Below are 20,584 nucleotides of genomic sequence, written 5' to 3' on the forward strand. Positions count from 1 at the left end.
ATGCAAGAGCTGATGAGCCCTGACAGTTTTCACACCTGAACATTAGGCTTAGTCAGCTAGTTGGTAAATCTGAAGCTTCCCATTTCAAGTACAGTTAGTTCCCTTATCTCTTATTGTGCTCCCCTCCTCCTCCACTTTGCCAATGCCAGCCTCAATACCTCTTTTCTCTACTTCTTCCACTCCTCTGTGCCTTATTCTCTTCCCTGCGTGTGTGTGTCAAAACGTCCCAATTCCCAGGGCCTGGACCAGGCCCCCACAGATGTCACAAATTAAAAAATCTGTATAATTTTATTTTAAACAGTGACTCTTCATTCCAGATTTTCAAGTGGGTCTTGTGTCTGTCTGAGACTGTAGATTTTTCAGGGCAGGGAATCATTTGATATTTGTGTCTTGTATCACACCAACCATTGTCAGCACCTGCCCTACTAGCCATTAGCCTCTGCCTTGAGCCTTACACACAGCATAAAGATAGCAAATAGTTCAGCATCTTTCTACTGGTGGTCTTTGGGTACATTGCACTGCACAGGCCTACTGTTGTCACTGAGCAGTATTCCATACTTACGATTAATAGTGTATAAATATAGTCTGATTTATGGTAGGTGTTTGGCTGAAGGAGCTGGAGATGTCGCCTTTGTGAAGCACAGCACAGTGTCTGAAAACACAGATGGTGAGTAATGTAAGGGTTCATCTCTCACTTGAAAGTCCAGCTGTATTCTCTAAAGCATTGCAAATCTGGTGACCTCAACCATAAGAGCAATGTCATATGTTCAGAATGTATTCTGATGCAAGGAATAAGCAAAGATGCAATAAAGCCAGAACACCATGTGAACACAAGGGAAAGAGAAATATCCCCAGGTCAGACATTTTCAAATCAACTGGCAATTTCAGCAAAAAGTAAAGTGGGATCTTTAATTGCACTCTGGAAGCAGAGATTGACCTGAACCAAAATCCTGGATCCAAACAGTTTTGGACTTTGGGATATTTTAAAAGTTGAATACAAATAATTGTGGCCTAGGCTCCTCTCTATTCAGAAATCTCAGCAAAAACAGGCAAAAGGGAGCTTAGTTTGTGGTGCCACTAATCAATGCAACGACCCCTTATACCCAGGGCACCCCTATACCCATGGCAATGTGAGTATATACCACTTAGATATCAAGGTCCCACTTTTTAAGTCCAGTGGAGCTCCATTTAGTGCAGGACACCAGGATGGGTGTAAAAGTTTGTTCTAGTCCACCCTTGTGGCATCTGGATTTTAGGACCGTCTCAGTATTGCTGTGGTCCCCACAGGGGCGGCTCTAGCCATTTCGCCGCCCCAAGCACGGCGGCACGCCGCAGGGGGCACTCTGCTGATCGCCGGTCCTGCGGCTCTGGTGGACCTCCTGCAGACATGCCTGTGGAGGGTCCGCTGGTCCTGCGGCTCCGGTGGACCTCCCGCAGGCGTGCCTGCGGATGCTCCACTGAAGCCACAGGATCAGCAGACCCTCCGCAGGCACGCCTGCGGGAGGTCCACCGGAGCTGCCTGCCACCCTCCCGGCGACCGGCAGAGCACCCCCCGTGGCATGCCGCCCCAAGCACGTGCTTGGCGTGCTGGGGCCTGGAGCCGCCCCTGGGTCCCCAGCATAATTCAGAGCTGCCTGCACACTGTTTTAATTTATGTTCAGCTGCCTACAGTCTCATAGGGTTATATCTGAAGCCAAAGGAATAGCTTCAACCATATTATATTTCCTCCAACCATACATTGGGGAATACTCTGGTGGTTCTTCACCTCTTAGAGAGTACCCTTAGACAGGGGAAATTCTCGAGTAGCTTGTTAAGCCACCTTTATCCTGCTTTATGCAGCTGTAGGGAAAATCAGGCAGAATGTAGTGGAGAATTGCTACTCATGTGATTAGGTACCTTAGAAATAGTGTGGCTGGATGGGTAGAGCAGAGTCAGAGGGAGACAGATGCATCAGCAGCTCTGTGTCCATCGATGTGATTCTGAAAGCTGTTTCATAACTGTGTTCTATTTGATTTCAGGCCAGACTCCTTCCTCATGGGCGCAAGAGCTTCACTCCAGGGACTTCCAGCTTCTCTGCCGCGATGGCAGCACAGCTGAGGTTACAGAATGGAGGAAATGCCACCTGGCCCAGGTCCCAGCTCACGCTGTTGTCGTCAGACCTGACACTGATGGGTCACTCATCTTCCAGATGCTTAAGCAGGGGCAGGTGGATTACGTTTTTTGGTGTCTGTTGTATTGATTTTTTAGTTGCCCCTCCACCCACCTGGCTTGATCCTGTGGGATGCTGAGCACCTTCAACTCAGTGAGAATTAAATGGGAGTGGAGGGCACTCAGCAGCTGAGAAGATCAGGCCTAGAGATGGATTTCAGCCACAAAATGTGGCTGGTGATCTCACACCACTTTCTTTGCCCCCAAATACTAAGAAACACTGAACCAGGCTTGAACTTCTTGAGGGGCAATTATTTATGCCTTGTGAAGGTACAAGTGAGATAGTGCCCTCAATGCCAAGGTTTCCAACTAGACTTTACTTTCACCCCAGACTTAAACATAACTTAGGCTATGGCCTGGTGTACACCTACAACTTAGTGCAACCTAGCAACTCATTCAGGGCTGTGGAAAATGTTGCACCCTGAGCACCGTAGTTAGGTCGACCAAACCCCTGGTGTAGATGCGGCTAGATTGATGGAAAGATTCTTCCATCAACCGGGCTACTGCTTCTCAGAGAGATGGATTACCTACATTAGTGGAAAAACCTCTTCCATTGATGTAGGAATCATCTACACTGTGACACTACAGTAGTACATTAGTAGCCCTGTAGCTGTGTTGCAGTAGTGTAGACATAACCTATGTCTATAGTACAAAGATTATACCAGCATAGCCATGTTGGCATACCTATGCAGGCATAACCCCATAGTGTAGATGCAGCCTATGCCAACAAAAGATGTTTTCCCATCAGTGTAAAAATGCCACCTCCCCAAATGTATCAATGGAAGCATTGCCAATCAACATAGCTGCATCTCCACTCGGTTTCGGTCAGTAGAGCTATGTCAGTCAGGAGTGTGGTTTTTTTTTAAACACATCTCACTGAGGGAGCCATGTCAACCTAACTTTTTAGATATAGACCAAGCATTAGATAAAGGTGTGTTTGCCTTACAGACACTTTCTCTTTCCTTAATGTTACAGCAAAGATTTCAGATGTTTGACTCTGCGGCTTACAATGCAAAGAATCTTCTCTTCAAAGACATCACCACAGAATTGGTTCCAATCACAAATCAGAACTACCAGGCTTGGCTGGGTGATGAATATATGCATGCCATGCAAGGCTTGAGCTGCGATCCCACCAGTAAGTTGGGCCTTTCGATTTGCCTCTGTAATCACAAGTAGAGGTGCTCTTGCAAGAGAGACCACCTTTATTTTGTTTGAATTCATGTTTGCATCCTGACCTTTTGGAGAATCCTTGAAGCACAAAGACTCAAACATCACACTGGAGTGGGAAAGGAGACCACTCTGAATTTGAGACTATGAAACATGGCTTCAAGGCTTTACCTACCATGGTATAGGAGCAGCAGGGGTATCTATGCTGAGCGAACTGATCAGGATGTGGCTCCTCTTCCACAGGGTGGGCATAGAAAGCAGAGTGCTGATCATTGATCTCAGTACAAAGACCCAAAGGCAGACCAAAGAGACAGGATCCTTGAATTTTAGACTGATGCTCCCTTTAATTGTAATCTGTCTCTGGCCCTGAGGCAGAATGCACACAATACTTGCAACTGGGGCACCACAAATGTGCAGATTTGTGTTGTGTTAACTATATCAGTAGATCCCTAATCCTGAAATGTACATTGACTGGTGATGAGATCTCATGGTTTCTTTCCTATTCTATCTTGATTCTTGCAGCATGCCCCTCTCGGAGGTACCTGAGCACCTGGTACTACAGTCTTCTTTCCCCACATTAATGATTGTAGCCTCTATGTTGAACCACAAACTCCTGTTAAAAATCCCCAAACTGCAGTTGGAGTTAGCAGAGTTTTATTGCAAACTGCATGAAAAGTAGACTCATCTTGCCCATATGAGTGGGAGGGGTTTTAGTCTGGTAAATTCGTACTTTGCCTGAAAAGACTCCCTCATTTACAGCTTCTCCTCCTTTTCTTTTTCCTGGACCACTTAGGGTTTGTTTTGATATGCTGAGTGCCCACATTTCAATCATTTAAGTATCAGACTGCAGCCAGAAACATGTGAAACATACAGCTCCAAATCCTGCTGTCCTTTAGGCAAACTAATGGAATGGGTTTCTCATTGTTTTGGTGGACCTTTTGTTTGAAAAAGGATTAAGTAAGAACGGCAGGATTTGTCCTACTGTTTGGTTCCACTACATTATGTTCTATTAGCAGATTTATTCCTTTGGTGCATGAAAATTTATTCTAGGGCTGTCAATTAATTGCAGTTAACTCACACGATTAACTCAAAAAAGTAATCACAATTTAAAAAATTAATCGCAATTAATCGGAGTTTTAATCGCACTGTTAAACAATAGAATACCAATTGAGATTTATTAATATTTTGGATGTTTTTCTACATTTTCATATATATTGTATTCTGTGTTGTAATTGAAATCAAAGTGTACATTTTTTATTACAAATATTTGCACTGTAAAAAGGATAAACAAAAGAAATAGCATTTTTCGATTCACTTCATACAGGTACTGTAGTGCAATCGTTTTGTCATGAAAGTGCAATTTACAATGTAGATTTTTTGTGTGTGTGTGTTACATAACTGCATTCAAAAATAAACCAATATAAAATTTTAGAGCCTGCAAGTTCACTCAGTCCTACTTCTTGTTCAACCAATTTCTAAGACAAACAAGTTTGTTTACATTTACAGGAGATAATGCTGCCCTCTTCTTAGTTGCAATGTCACCAGAAAGTAAGAACAGACATTCACATGGCAATTTTATAGCTGGCATTGCAATATATTTATGTGCCAGATATACTAAACATCTGTATGCCCCTTCGGCCACCATTCCAGAGGACATGCTTCCATGCTGATGATGCTCATTAAAAATGAGTTAATTACATTTGTGACTGAACTCCTTGGGGAAGAATTTTGTGTCTCCTGCTCTGTTTTACCTGCACTCTGCCATATATTTCATGTTATAGCAGTCTCGGATGATGACCCAGCACGTTGTTCTTTTTAAGACCACTTTCATTGCAGATTTGACAAAATGCAAAGAAGGTACCAATGTGAGATTTCTAAAGATAGCTACAAGAATCTGAAGTGCCTTTCAAAATCTGAGAGGGATGAGGTGTAGAGCATGCTTTCAGAAGTCTTAAAAGAGCAACACTCCGATGCGGAAACTACAGAACCCAAATCACCAAAAAAGAAAATCAACCTTCTGCTGGTGGCATCTGATTCAGATAATGAAAGTTTGAATTGTTATTGAGCAGAACCTGTCATCCACATGGATGCATGTCTGTTGGAATGGTGGCTGAAGCATGAAGGGATATATGAATCTTTAGCACATCTGGCATGTAAATATCTTGCGACACCAGCTACAACAGTGCCATGCAAACACCTGTTCTCACTTTCAGGTGGCATTGTAAACAAGAAGCAGGCAGCATTATCTCCTGCAAATGTAAACAAACTTGTTTGTCTGAGCGATTGGCTGAACAAGAAGTAGGACTGAGTGGACTTGAAGGCTCTAAAATTTTACTTTGTTTTATTTTTGAATGCAGTTTTTTGTACATAATTCTACATTTGTAAGTTCATCTTTCATGATAAAGAGATTGCACTACAGTACTTGTATTAGGTGAATTGAAAAATACTATTTTGTTTACAGTACAAATACTTGTAATCAAAAATAAAGTGAGCACTGTACACTTTGTATTCTGTGTTGTAATTGAAATCAATATATTTGAAAATGTAGAAAACATCCAAAAATATGTACATAAATGGTATTCTATTGTTGTTTAACTGTGATTAATCAGGTGATTAATCACGATTAATTTTTTGAATCTCTTGACAGCCCTAATTTATTCCTTTCTAGACAACTTCACCCCAGCTGCAGAAACAAAGAAGCTCCTTTTCCAAACACTTGGAATGTTTTAATGCATTTTCAGGGCTCAGGTGTTTTGCAGCAATGCTCTGTGCCCTTTGTGTGTGTGTCACCTTTCCATTCTTTCCCTTCTGTTCAGTGGCTGGACAGGGAAGTGATTCAGCTCCTAGGCTAATTTGAAATAACCAGGCCAAATTAAGGCACTCTGAAGCCCTGGGCACACTCAGCATGGACTCACTAGGGCCGTGCCTCAATACCATAGCTCAGTTACTGTTGGAGTGGCAGCAGGTTCCAGAGTAAGAGGAAAGAGGCAGCTCATACCTTTTGAAGCCATTGTTCTAGCACACTTTAGTAGGCATTAGTTACATTCCGGTTTTTCAAGCTTTTCTTTGCATCCATTCATCCTACAAATATTATTTTTTGTAATGAGAGCTGACATTCTGATCCCAGAATCTGACTCTAGGAACTAGGGCCCTGAGCATAGGCCTATAATGCTGAAACCTTAATCCAGACTGAATGAGCAGCCTCAGGACTGCTCTAAATTGTGCTGGTTTGTAACAATCCCTTAAATCAGCTAGAGATCTCCAGACTGAAGTGTACTTTGAGCATGCACTGACCCATCCACAGTTTATCGCCTACAATGAAGAGGCAGAGAATAGGTGGTATAGAGCTGGCCTATATAGAAAGAGAGGAAGGAGGTGGTTACAACACCAGCTTAAGGCTTAGCTTCAAGTCCTACACTAGTACACCATTGAACTCCTGTGTGACCATGGACAAGAGACTTAGACTCTCTGTGCTTCTGTTCCCCATCTGTTAAATGGGTATATCATAGCACTTTCCTACCATGCAGCAGTGTTGTGAGGAAAATACATTAACGATAGTGGGACTAAGGCTCTGGGCCTCAGCCCAGGAGCTCTGGAACAGAGGTGGCCAGGGGGCATGGCCCCATCATTTTTTGCCAGCCATAAGGGTGAGCGATGTCGGGGAGAGGGTGGAAAGAAGCGAGCAGGGGGCGGGGTTTTGGGGGAAGGAGCAGGGTGGGGATGGGGCCTCAGGGGAAGGGACAGCACGGGAGTAGGGCCTCAGGGGAAGGGTTAGGTGTTGGGGCCATGTTTCCAATGCTGGTGGCCCTCTGACTTTTAGGAGCCTTCTGCCACTCCTGCCTCAGACTATAGATTATAATTAAGGCTACATTTTAGTCATGGGTATTTTTAGTAAAAGTCATGGACAGGTCACGAGCAGTAAACAAAAATTCATGGCCCATGACCTGCCCATGACTTTTACTATATACTCCTACCTAAAACTTGGGTGGGAGGCTGTAGAATAGAATATCAGGGTTGGAAGGGACCTCAGGAGGTCATCTAGTCCAACCCCTTGAGTGATCTGGGGGGGCACTGCATGTGCTGGAGGAGGTGGCCCGGGACCCCCGCTGGTGCTGGGGGGGGGAGGCATTGGCATGTGGCCCAGGACCCTCGCTGGTGTGGGGGACGTGGGCATCAGCATGCAGCCCAGGACCCCTGCTAGTGCAGGGGCAGGGTGTGTGTGTGTTGGTTGGCAGGGCTCACAGGGGCTGCCTACCTGGCTCCACATGTCCCTGCAGCTCCTAGGCGGTAGAGGGGCCAGGGGGCTCTGCGTGCTACTCCCGCCACAAGCACTGGCTGTGCAGCTCCAATTGGTTGGGTACTGCAGCCAGTGGGAACTGCGGGGGCAGGGCCTGTGGATGCAGGCAGCACGTGGAGCCCCCTGGCTCCTCCACCTAGGAGCTGCAGGGCCATGCCAGTGGGAGCTGGGAAGCCCCCCCACCCTGAGGTAAGCCCTCCCTGCATCCCCCTGCCCCTAGCCCTGAGCCCCCTCCCATACATCCAAACTGCTGCTGCTGGCCCAGGGGCTACTTGGCTCGGGCAGCCCCTGAGCCAGCACCGCCCAGTGCAGAAGTCACGGAGGTCACAGAAAGTCATGGAATCCATGACTTCTGTGACCTCCATGACACAGCCTTAATTATGATACAGAACACAGGCACCAACTTTCCAATGTGCTGGCGGGTGCTCGACCCCTGGCTCTGCCCCAGGCCCTGCTTCCCCTCCACCCATTCCCTCAAGGCCTTGCCCCCACCTGCCCCTGTCCTGCCCCCACTCCACTTCTTCCTGCCCCCGCTCCACCCCCCACCCCACTTCTTCCTGCCTCAGTCCGCCCCCTCCCCTGAGCACACCGCATCCTTGCTCCTCCTCCCTCCTGACAGAGCCCCCTGAACACTGTGAAACAGCTGATTGTGGTGGGCAGGAGGCATGAGGAGGGAGGGGGAGATGCTGATTGGGGGTCCCGCTGGCAGGCTAGAGGCCCTGCAGGGAGGTGGAGGTTCTGATGGGGGGGGGGCTGCTGGTGGGTGATCAGCACCCACCATTTTTTTCCCTATCTCGGCACCTATGATATAGAATATTCTTAAAATCCCTATACTAGAAAATGAACTTTCATGGCAGCTTGGACCACCTGATACCATGTTTGCTTTCACTTCTCAGAACCCAGAACAGCTTCAGTAATGGAGCCTTTGCCTACAGAACTTGTCTGTTTTGCTGGGTTTCCAGAATCAGTTGGCCTTGAGAACCCACCACAAGCATCTGTTCAGGCTGGCCTATGGTTTAACTTTTGAGATAGTGTAACTAGGATGACCAGACAGCAACTGTGAAATATCAGGATGTGGGTGGGGGGTAATAGGCGCCTATATAAGAGAGAGACCCAAAAATCGGGACTGTCCCTATAAAATCAGGACATCTGGTCACCCTAAGTGTAACCCACACACCTCCTGGGTGTGGTGTTCTGTCCTATCTAGTGTTACCGAGACCACTTAGCGAGGGTGTCATAGGTCTCACCCCCACTTAGAGCTGTTGGGTTCTAAAATGGGGACCTGCATGAATCCTTCTTCTAAACTAAAATCCTAGTTTAGATCTAGTAAAAGCTGCCACCACCCAATCAGGAATGTGGATTGGGACACAGTCCTTCCCCAAAATCCTTGGGGATCCCAAGAGCCCCAAATCCATGGAGTTCTTACACCCAGGAGAAATAAACCATTCCCCCCTGCTTCCTTCCCCCTCCCTTTTCCTAGGAGAGATATACCTGATTCAAACTCCTTGAATCAAACACAAAGGGAAACAAACCATTTCCCTCCTCCCCTTCCCCTGAATTTTCACAAGAGAAGGAATTAACCAAGTCCAAAGAAAAGAAAAGAATTTATTAAAGAATAAAAAAAAAAGAAAGTCACTGTCTCTGTAACCAAAATGGAACAATATACAGGGTCTAAACTTATCAATCTCTGGAGAGAATTTCCCCCTCCTTTCTTTCTCAGTAAAAGCAATAACAGTACAGACTTAAAGAAATTCTATAGCAAAACACAGAATTGCAAATACAGAAATAAAAGTATAAGAATACTAGTTCCTTGCTAATACTCACTAGCTTGAATAGAAGAATTTATTGCAGAAACCTGGGAGGACTTGATTAAGATGTCTGGACTCTCTTAATTCCCAAGAGAGACTCTCTTAAAACAAAGAACAGAAAAAAAACCTTCCCTCCACAGGGATTTGAAAATATCTTGCCCCTCATTGGTAGACAAAAACCTTAACCCTTAACTAACTGTTTATGACAGAGGGAGATAAAATAAGTCTGCTCTACAGCCTTAGTTAACAGACAGTTGGCTTTTAGCTCCTGCTGCAGAGGCTCATACACTAAGCTCCAGAGGTCTCAGCTCAATCCCGCCTGCTGACAACCGAAGTCTGTCAGCATTACAATAGCACACTGGATAGGGCAACAGCAGCAGGAGTCATTTATCCACCCTCGGAGTGGATTTTTAGTGTAGTCAGCAATTCCTTCCCTGGCTGCTAAGTCTAGCCCAGTAGTTAGGGAGACCCTGTGTGGTACCATTAAGCAGTACAGGCAGTGTTTTCTTAGTTTAGGAGCTAGAGAGAACCATGGGGTCTGTTTGTGTCATAAGTATCAGTAGAGAATTGTCTTTATATTCATTACACCCCAGTCCTCTTTATTCTGTACTGTGAGGTTTGCTACCGTTGTGTTCATTTCTAAGTGTGCATTTTTAATAAGGTGAGGGGCCCAGGTATATGGTAATGAGCAGAATATATACATGTTTACATCTATTACATTTAATCCCTATTATTTTCTTTCAAATTTAATGCAGGGTTACCAGAAAGCCTGCGATGGTGCGTTGTGCACACTGAGGAGATCTGGAAATGTAGTGAAATGGCTATTGCCTTTAAAAAAAAGAACTTGAAACCAGAGATCCAGTGTGTTTCAGCCAAGACAACAGAACAGTGTATGGAAATGATCCAGGTGGGCTTGTTACTATGCTTTGTATGAACCATACTGGTTCTTGACCATGAATATATTGTAATGCATGAGTTAATGAGTACATGTACAACTGTCCTCTGCTGGATAGAATCAGAACTACTCAATTGTGTGACATTGGCTCTGTATGTAAGCAGCAGGCACTGGCTAGTAAATCTAGGAGATTATAGAGGATTCGCTGTAGGTCTTATGGTAGAGGCCTGAGATTTTGGAGTGAGGATCTCATGCTACTGTGTCCAGAGAGATATCTGTTTCCTATTTCTTCACCTCTGATATCTCTTCCACTTCTGTTTTCCCAAAATATTTTAAAGATAAATACATAAACATTGAGGTTGGCAAACACTTACCTTTCCACCCGCCAACAGGCGGTCTGAAACTGAGAGAAAGAAAGTCCTTTAGCTGTGATTAATAGCTGCCTTTCAAATACTTACCTGCAGACAACAGGTACAGCAGTTCACTGATAATTTTGTCTGGCTTTATCCAACTCATCCAGCCTTTTTTTTTTTTTTAATTTGTTCACAAGTTTTCTTTGCCAGGGGATGTAGATTACTGGTGGACTTCAAACCTTCTGTCACACTACATAGATTAATGTTATCATTTATCAATCAATAAATTTCTTGTTAAAAACTGGCCTAGTCCCATACTGTAAAATCACCAGTTTGTTGAAAGAGGCCCCAATGGCTGGATCCCATGTGCTTCAAAGCCAAGTGGATCTGGGGAGTCGAGTAACTGTTTCTAGCTCTGGCAGTCTAGCACATACTCCTGGGCTCAGACCTCTTGTCTGATGCCTTTCTTTTAACATGGGGTACTGCTGCCCAACTGCCCTATAATCCAGAATCAGTTTCTGAGGCCTTCTGAGCCCCCCAGTTGCTTACATATGCCACCCCTCCCAGTTCTACTTAGGCTATGGGCATACTTGTTTAACCCCTTTGGGATCAACATGGCAGGGCAGCAAAGAACAAAGGCTTAGAGAAAGAATTTCTTAACCACAGTGCAGGCAGAACCCTTCTCTTAACTAGGTCCTCCGTTTTTGTGCCAGCTGAAGTTCCAAATACACCAGTGTGCTTGCCTCTCCTGCTTTCACTATGTAGGCCTCGGTATACTCCTCAGTATTGCTCCAGGCGAGTAGTTGAGAGGCAAAGTCAATAGATTTTTAACCTTGATGGCTCTGTGGTGGTCCTTCAACAAGGTGTCAAATGCCTTTTGTGAGCAAGGTGGCTGTCTGGAATATTACATAACAGGCTGCCCCATGGTAGAACCAAACTAACACAGCCACAATGCCAGTATTTTAATACAGGTACAAAATAGTCTTCACAATTTGATAGTCATATCCCACTCTATCAGGCTGATAAGCAGCAAATGCAGTTGTGACTTGTATAAGCTATTCCATTAGTCTAGGATAGTGCACTACTGCCAAAGTGTCTCAAGGATATAACACTTATATGAGGATTAGAAAATTTGTTTTACAAGGAAAAAAATTAAATTTATTTAGCTTAAGAGCTTTGGGAAAGACTTGAATATCTGAGTTTTATCCCTATTACCGCCATGAAGTTCTGAATAATTCTGAGGTGCAGAATAGTGATAGCTGTGAAGTCTAGGTGGCTATAGATTTGTTAAAGGATCTATGGATACATGATATTGTGTCAGCTGAAATCCATCGGTGCCACTTACAAACAAGATTAGTTATGTACTCATTTTATTTAAAAAGATGAGTCTGCCTCTTTCAGTATTAAATTGCAGCTACCCTGACTATGGCCACTGTGCTGCTTTGACGGGAGAAGAATGCCATTAGATTACACATAGAAATTCAATTAAACTATCCCTGGGGCAGAATTTATTTTACAGTTAAATAAGTAATAATGGCCTCTGTATAAATTCTTCAGCAATCTGAAGTTGAATTTGAGTTCAGTCTTATTGTGTTTGTCCATTTTAGAGGAAACTTGCTGAAACATCACTAATAGAACTGAGGTCCACCACGTCCTGTCCCTGTTGAGATTGAGACATGTCCCATGATCCAATAATACAGCTAAGTGTCTTTATAGCACAGTTACCGTGAGTTGTAACTCAAGTGTTACCCCTAACTCGACTCCTATCCACATGCAAAAATCCCTAGCTCAAGTTAAACGGTGCTCTAAACGTGAACTGGTTGGCCAGTGTGGCAAGTGGGGAGGGGTTGAAGCTCTCAAGCGGTCCTGATGTTGGAGCTAGTAATGCAGAAGGGATGCAACAGCTACTCAGAAGCAGCTAATCCAATCACTATGTGTAACTCCAGTGCTGTTTTGAAGTGTGGTCAATCTCATTTGAGCTAAATTAGCTCAAGTACATTGACTGGAGTGTGCTAACTGTTGCAGTTGAAGACAAGCTCTCTGTTTGTAAAGTAATGCACATTGGAAAAAATAACCCCAACTATACATACAACATGATGGGGGCTAATTTAGCTACAACGAGTCAGGAAAAAGATCTTGGAGTTATCGTGGATAGTTCTCTGAAGATGTCCACGCAGTGTGCAGAGGCGGTCAAAAAAGCAAACAGGATGTTAGGAATCATTAAAAAGGGGATAGAGAATAAGACTGAGAATATATTATTGCCCTTATATAAATCCATGGTACGCCCACATCTCGAATACTGTGTACAGATGTGGTCTCCTCACCTCAAAAAAGATATTCTAGCACTAGAAAAGGTTCAGAAAAGAGCAACTAAAATGATTAGGGGTTTAGAGAGGGTCCCATATGAGGAAAGATTAAAGAGGCTAGGACTCTTCAGTTTGGAAAAGAGGAGACTAAGGGGGGACATGATAGAGGTATATAAAATCATGAGTGATGTTGAGAAAGTGGATAAGGAAAAGTTATTTACTTATTCCCATAATACAAGAACTAGGGGTCACCAAATGAAATTAATAGGCAGCAGGTGTAAAACAAATAAAAGGAAGTTCTTCTTCACGCAGCGCACAGTCAACTTGTGGAACTCCTTACCTGAGGAGGTTGTGAAGGCTAGGACTATAACAATGTTTAAAAGGGGACTGGATACATTCATGGTGGCTAAGTCCATAAATGGCTATTAGCCAGGATGGGTAAGAATGGTGTCCCTAGCCTCTGTTCGTCAGAGGATGGAGATGGATGGCAGGAGAGAGATCACTTGATCATTGCCTGTTAGGTTCACTCCCTCAGGGGCACCTGGCATTGGCCACTGTCGGTAGACAGATACTGGGCTAGATGGACCTTTGGTCTGACCCGGTACGGCCTTTCTTATGTTCTTATGTTCTTATGTTTTCCCAGTTAATTCCCACCCCTGCTTTGGGCTCCCTGTGATCCACCATCCATGGGATGGATCCTAGCATGAGAACGTGGCCAGGACTAGCAGTGGGAAAATGGAAGAGGAATGCCATGGAGGAGAGGAGTTTCTGTCAAAAGGATATGGGGCTTGTTGAAACTCACCTTAGCAAAAATCATAATCTGACTGGGCCTTCAAGGTATGTCTATATGACCAAAAAGAAAAAACCCTGCGGCAGTGCATCTCAGAACCCAGGTCTACAGGATAGCACTAAAAATAGTCTTGTAGACATTCAAGCTTGAGCTCTGATGTATGGATAGGGGCATGAGATTTAGAACCCAAGCAGCCCAAACATCTACACAGCTATTTTTAGCACCGTAGTGTGAGCCCCGCAAACCAAAGTCTATAGACCTGGGCTCTGAGACTAACTACCACGGGGGATTTTTGCCGTGTAAACATACCTTCAGAGGCCAAAAGCCTTCCCACCACAGTGTCACCAATGACTCTAGTGATCTAACCTTCTTGACTCCTTAACACAGGCCAGCATCCTAAGGGTTAAATCTGTTGCTACGGATATTGCATGTCTGCATTTTTGCATCTAAGGCTTGTCTGGTTATTAGGTTTTATTCTGAAATGTATGGGTATGATTTGACAGAAAAATCACTTCGGCTTATCCACAACCAGCTGAAGAATCTGCTTAAAGTTGATTGGTGTGTGGCGCAAGACCTGGAAGTATTATTTTTACTAGGCCAGGACTCATTTCAGGGGTGATAGAGGAGGAGGCAGCTGATATTGTGCCTCCTGGATTCTTGTTCTGAGAGATGCTTGAACTAGACATGTGTCATCACTGTGTCTAACAAAGATTTCTTTTCACACAACTCATTAATTTTATTTCCTTTCAGAAAAAAGAAAGTGATGCTGTAAGTGTGGATGGAGTTGATATTTACATAGCTGGAAAGATGTATGGCCTAGTGCCAGCTGCTGGGGAAAGTTACTCTGGTAAGAAGAGCAGAGAACATAGGGTTTCTGTTTTCCAGGCTGTTTGAAAACACTCTAAAAACATAGTTTGAGGTCAGTGGATCTGTCTGGAAAATCATTTTTCAGACGGAAGTTAAACATTATGTTTGATCCAAAAAAAACACGCCTTGAACTTACGTAACTCAGTGTTGATAGAACTGGGTTGCCCTGGTAGTCTGTTAACTCAGATCATCAGGTGGGAATGAGGTTTACATCATGTACTGAGCATGAACTTCAAAAATATCCATCTCCTTTCTGGTCAGTTTGGACATCTTACAATATACTGTCACGTAAAACATGCAGTCTTGCACAATTAGGTGCATTATAGAACGTTTTTGTCTCTCTCTCTCTCTCTGACCCTCTGGCGTTAGTCACTGGTGAAGGAAGGGTACAGAACTGTGTAGACAACTGATCTGCACTATGGTGCAGCTTCCGACTATGTAACATGTATATTTGCTATATTTATTGAAATTATGATAAATTATAAGAGTTTTAGCATTTTATAATACAGTATGAACTCTTTATGAATTAAGGATATAACTTGGGAGCATGGGCTGAGCCTCCCCAAACAGCCAGACATGGCCCTGCCAAGGCTCCGTCTCCAGGCCTGCCTCTGCGGCTCCCCCTGTGTGGTGGCCCCAGCCAGATGCTCCTGGGCTGGGGCCGCATGGGCTAGCCTGAGGCAGGGGCTGGCGGCCAAGGTGGGGGTGGGGGATTCCGGTGGGGGAAGGGGCAAGGCCTTAGGTGGAAGTGGCAGTTCACATGCCGCCCATGCTTGGGAGCCTCACAATTCAGCTGTAATCCTACTTGACCATGAAAAGAGCCTGTGCTTTAAAGAGTGATCTTGTTAAAGTCACAGGTTCATAGGCATTGCCTTACCAAAACAGACCAAGTGATCTATCTAGCCCAGTATCATCCCAGCACTGGTGCAATCTACACTTGCACTTTACAGTGCTGAAACTTGCTGCACTGGGGTTATTTTTTCCAATGTGCATTACTTTACATTTATCCACATTAAATTTCATTTGCCATTTTGTTGCCCAATCACTTAGTTTTGTGAGATCTTTTTGAAGTTCTTCACAATCTGCTTTGGTCTTAACTATCTTGAGTAGTTTAGTATCATCTGCAAACTTTGCCACCTCACTGTTTACCCCTTTCTCCAGATCATTTATGAATAAATTGAATAGGATTGGTCCTAGGACTGACCCTTGGGGAACACCACTAGTTACCCCTCTCCATTCTGAGAATTTACCATTAATTCCTACCCTTTGTTCCCTGTCCTTTAACCAGTTCTCAATCCATGAAAGGACCTTTCCTTTAATCCCATGACAGCTTAATTTACGTAAGAGCCTTTGGTGAGGGACCTTGTCAAAGGCTTTCTGGAAATCTAAGTACACTATGTCCACCGGATCCCCCTTGTCCACATGTTTGTTGACCCCTTCAAAGAACTCTAATAGATTAGTAAGACACGATTTCCCTTTACAGAAACCAAGTGCCCTAACCACTAGGCTATAGAATCAATCTCTCATATCTTCCTCTGTCTCTCTTTCTGGCCCAATGAATACTTATTTATACAAAGTGGAGCAACTTCCACAAGAGAGTTTGAGACCCCTTCCTGTTCCATAATCGCCAATAGCCCAATGGCTGGGGCATTCTCTTGGGAGGTGGAAGACTTGGGTTGAAGTCCCTGCTCCAAATCTGAAAGAGCAGGTCTCCCACCTCCCAAGTGAGTGCCTACAATGGACTCCCCCATTTCCCCATAGGTCATGGTCTCCTTAAGCAGCTGACTTAGCTTTAGGTGCCGAACTCCAGGAGAGGGGTCATGATTAAGAATCATGAGTGAAGAAAGGTACCTCCCTCTAACATTTCCTACTGACTAGAATAGGTGACTCCCCTTGCAGCTTGCTGGCATCTCTGAATCCCTTTCTTAGTTGACTGGCTCTCCACGTACCATGCATGGGGAGCCTAACACAGGGCTATGAACTCTGCTGGACTGCAGGGCACACTCCTAGGAGTTAGGTGTTGCAACCCTTAAATCCTCTCTGTGAATCTAGCCCAAAGAATGCAGCTCACACTTCAAACATGGGGGGACTGTGTCCTCAAATGCAGTGATCACAGAATCACAGTGCTGAAAGGATTATCTAGTCCAGCCCCCTGCACTGGGGTAGGATCGAGTATACCTAGACTGGATCATCAAATATACCTAGACAAACACCTGTCAAGAGATGATCTAGTCTATCCTGTTTTTGAAACCCTCCAATGATGAGGATGCCACAGCCTCCCTATTCCAGAGCTTAACTATCCTTAAAGTTTTTCCTACCATCTAACCTAAATCTCCCTTGCTGCAGATTAAGCTGTTTACTTCTTGTCTTGAGTGGACATGAAGAACAATTGATTACCCTCTTAGAACAGTCCTTAACATATTTGATTACTTTTATCAGTTCCCCTCCCCCCCCCCATCTTTTCTCAAGACTAAATGTACAGTTTTTAAACCTTTCCTCAGCTTAACCTTTTGTCATTTTTGTTACTTTCCTCTGGGCTCTCTCCAATTTCTACACATGTTTATTAAAGAGTGGTGCCCACAACTGGACACAGTACTCCATCTGAGGCCTCCCCAGTGCAGACTAGAGTGTGACAATTACCTCTCATGTCTTACATATAACACTCCTATTAATACACCCCAGAATGATATTAGCCTTTCTTGCAACTGCATCGTAGTGTTGACTCATTCAATGTGTGATCCACTAGAATCCCCAGATCCTTGTCAGCAGTACTACCACTTAGCCAGTTATTCTCCATATGGTAGCTGTGCACTTGATTTTTCCTTCCTAAGTGTAGTACTTTGCACTTGTCTTCACTGAATTTCATCTTGTTGATTTCAGACCAGTTCTCCAATTTGTCAAGGTCATTTTGAATTCTAATTGGGTCCTCCAAAGTGTTAACACCTCCCACCTTGGTATCATCTGCAAATTTATAAGCCTGCTCTCCAAGTCATTAATAAAATATTGAATGGCCCCAGGCCCAAGAGTGACCTCCCACTAGACATGTCCTCCAACTTTGATTGCTTGTTTGAACAGTGTGAACTGGGAGTGCTTTGTTCCAGCTGGGCCTGACTGTTATAAAAAGGCAGTCAGCTGCGGAGTTCGCCTGGAGAGAGCCTACCGAGGCGCAGGTTTCACTGAGTAGCCTCTGCCACAAGTAAGGAAGCTCCTAGACAGAAGAGACTATGGATGCTGAGCGATCCGCTGTTGTGACCTGCACAGGATGCGCCATGTTTGTCTTCCTTCCACAGGATAGAAGCGACTTTGTCTGTACAAAGTGCAAGCTGATCTCCATATTGGAAGAGAAGATTCAAGGTCTGGAGAAACGAATATCAACCCTGCGTTCCATAAAAGAAAATGAGGATTTCCTGGATAGACGTCAGGATCAGCTTCAGTGGGCACAATGTTCTGAAGATTCAGAGCAGGCTACGCAGCAGGGACAGAAGGCCAGCGAGGATAATTGGCGGCATGTGACTTCCAGAAGAGGAAAGAGTACCAGAAACGTCCATGTACCAGAAACACAGATGCAGGTGAGCAACCGCTTTCATGTTCTCTCCGCAGGTACTAGTGTAGAGAGTGGAGTGGATGATACATCTGAGGGAACAGAGCAGAAGGAGACTCCACTGATTGGAAGGCATGAGATGCACTGTCCTAGGGATGGGGGTTCCATGACCACCACTCCCAAGAGGAGGAGGAGGAGGAGGAGGGTGGTGGTGGTGGTCGGGGACTCTCTCCTCAGGGGGACTGAGTCATCTATCTGCCGCCCTGACCGGGAAAACTGAGAGGTGTGCTGCTTGCCAGGGGCTAGGATTCATGATATGATGGAGAGACTGCCGAGACTCATCAAGGCCTCAGATCGCTACCCCTTCCTGCTTCTCCACGTGGGCACCAATGATACTGCCAAGAATGACCTTGAGCGTATCACTGCAGACTACGTGGCTCTGGGAAGAAGGATAAAGGAGTTTGAGGCGCAAGTGGTGTTCTCGTCTATCCTCCCTGTGGCAGGAAAAGGCCAGGGTAGAGACCGTCGAATCGTGGAAATCAACGAATGGCTACGCAGATGGTGTCAGAGAGAAGGGTTTGGATTCTTTGACCATGGGATGGTCTTCCAAGAAGGATTGCTAGGCAGAGACGGGCTCCACCTCACGAAGAGAGGGAAGAGCATCTTTGCAAGCAGGCTGGCTAACCTAGTGAGGAGGGCTTTAAACTAGGTTCACCGAGGGAAGGAGACCAAAGCCCCGAGGTAAGTGGGGAAGTGGGATATCGAGGGAAAGCACAAGTAGGTGAGTGCAAGAGGGGAGGGCTCCTGCCCCATACTGGGACAGCAGGACGATCAGTGAGTTATCTTACATGCCTATACACAAATGCAAGAAGCCTGGGGAATAAGCAGGGAGAACTAGAAGTCCTGGCACAGTCAAGGAATTATGATGTAATTGGAATAACAGAGACTTGGTGGGATAACTCACATGACTGGAGTACTGTCATGGATGGATATAAACTGTTCAGGAAGGATAGGCAGGGCAGAAAAGGTGGGGGAGTTGTGTTGTATGTAAGAGAGCAGTATGACTGCTCAGAGCTCCAGTATGAAACTGCAGAAAAACCTGAGAGTCTCTGGATTAAATTTAGAAGTATGAACAACAAGGGTAATGTCGTGGTGGGAGTCTGCTACAGACCACCAGACCAGGGGGATGAGGTGGACGAGGCTTTCTTCCAGCAACTAACAGAAGTTGCTAGATCACAGGCCCTGGTTCTCATGGGTGACTTTAATCACCCCGATATCTGCTGGGAGAGCAATACAGCAGTGCACAGACAATCCAGGAAGTTTCTGGAAAGTGTAGGGGACAATTTCCTGATGCAAGTGCTGGAGGAACCAACTAGGGGAAAAGCTCTTCTTGACCTGCTCACAAACAGGGAAGAAATAGTAGAGGAAGCAATAGTGGATGGGAACCTGGAAGGCAGTGACCATGAGATGGTCGAGTTCAGGATCCTGACACAAGGAAGAAAGGAGAGCAGTAGAACAGAGACCCTGGACTTCAGAAAAGCAGACTTCAACTCCCTCAGGGAACTGATGGGCAAGGTCCCCTGGGAGAACAACATGACAGGGAAAGGAGTCGAGGAAAGCTGGCTGTATTTTAAAGAATCCTTATTGAGGTTGCAGGAACAAACCATCCCGATGTGTAGGAAGAAAAGTAAATATGGCAGGTGACCAGCTTGGCTTAACAGTGAAATCCTTGCTCGTCTTAAACTCAAAAAAACAGCTTACAAGAAGTGGAAGATTGGACAAATAACCAGGGAGGAGTATAAAAGTATTGCTCAGGCATGCAGGAGTGAAATTAGGAAGGCCAAATCACACTTGGAGTTGCAGCTAGCCGGAGATGTTAGGAGTAACAAGAAGGGGTTATTCAGGTATGTTAGCAACAAGAAGAAAGTCAAGGAAAGTGTGGGCCCCTTGCTGAATGAGGGAGGGAACCTAGTGACAGAGGATGTGGAGAAAGCTAGTGTACTCAATGCTTTTTTTGCCTCTGTCTTCACAGACAAGGTCAGCTCCCAGACAGCTGCACTCTGCAGCACGGTATGGGGAGGAGGTGACCAGCTCTCTGTGGAGAAAGAAGTAGTTCGGGACTATTTAGAAAAGCTGGACGAGCACAAGTCCATGGGGCCGGATGCGCTGCATCCGAGGGTGCTAAAGGAGTTGGCCGATGAGATTGCAGAGCCATTGGCCATTATCTTTGAAAAATCATGGCGATCGGGGGAGGTCCCAGATGACTGGAAAAAAGCTAATGTAGTGCCCATCTTTAAAAAAGGGAAGAAGGAAGATCCAGGGAACTACAGGCCAGTCAGTCTCACCTCAGTC

General features: G+C 45.1%; 2 protein-coding genes across 10 annotated transcripts in view; both read left to right on the forward strand.

Annotated features, from left to right (window-relative positions):
* The window catches only part of DLG1 (discs large MAGUK scaffold protein 1), a 740,792-nt gene that overhangs the window by 429,291 nt on the left and 290,917 nt on the right, over window positions 1-20,584 (forward strand). The window lies entirely within an intron of this gene.
* The window catches only part of LOC123377292 (melanotransferrin-like), an 80,859-nt gene that overhangs the window by 32,077 nt on the left and 28,198 nt on the right, over window positions 1-20,584 (forward strand). For both annotated transcript variants that reach the window (XM_045030022.1, XM_045030023.1), the window contains exons 7-11: window positions 600-667; window positions 2,019-2,206; window positions 3,184-3,343; window positions 10,236-10,387; window positions 14,575-14,671. In XM_045030022.1, the coding sequence (XP_044885957.1) occupies window positions 600-667; window positions 2,019-2,206; window positions 3,184-3,343; window positions 10,236-10,387; window positions 14,575-14,671 (665 nt within the window). The remainder of the gene's footprint in view (window positions 1-599; window positions 668-2,018; window positions 2,207-3,183; window positions 3,344-10,235; window positions 10,388-14,574; window positions 14,672-20,584) is intronic.

This window comes from Mauremys mutica, chromosome 9 (genome assembly GCF_020497125.1).
Source record: "Mauremys mutica isolate MM-2020 ecotype Southern chromosome 9, ASM2049712v1, whole genome shotgun sequence".
In the NCBI taxonomy this organism is placed as follows: Eukaryota; Metazoa; Chordata; order Testudines; family Geoemydidae; genus Mauremys; species Mauremys mutica.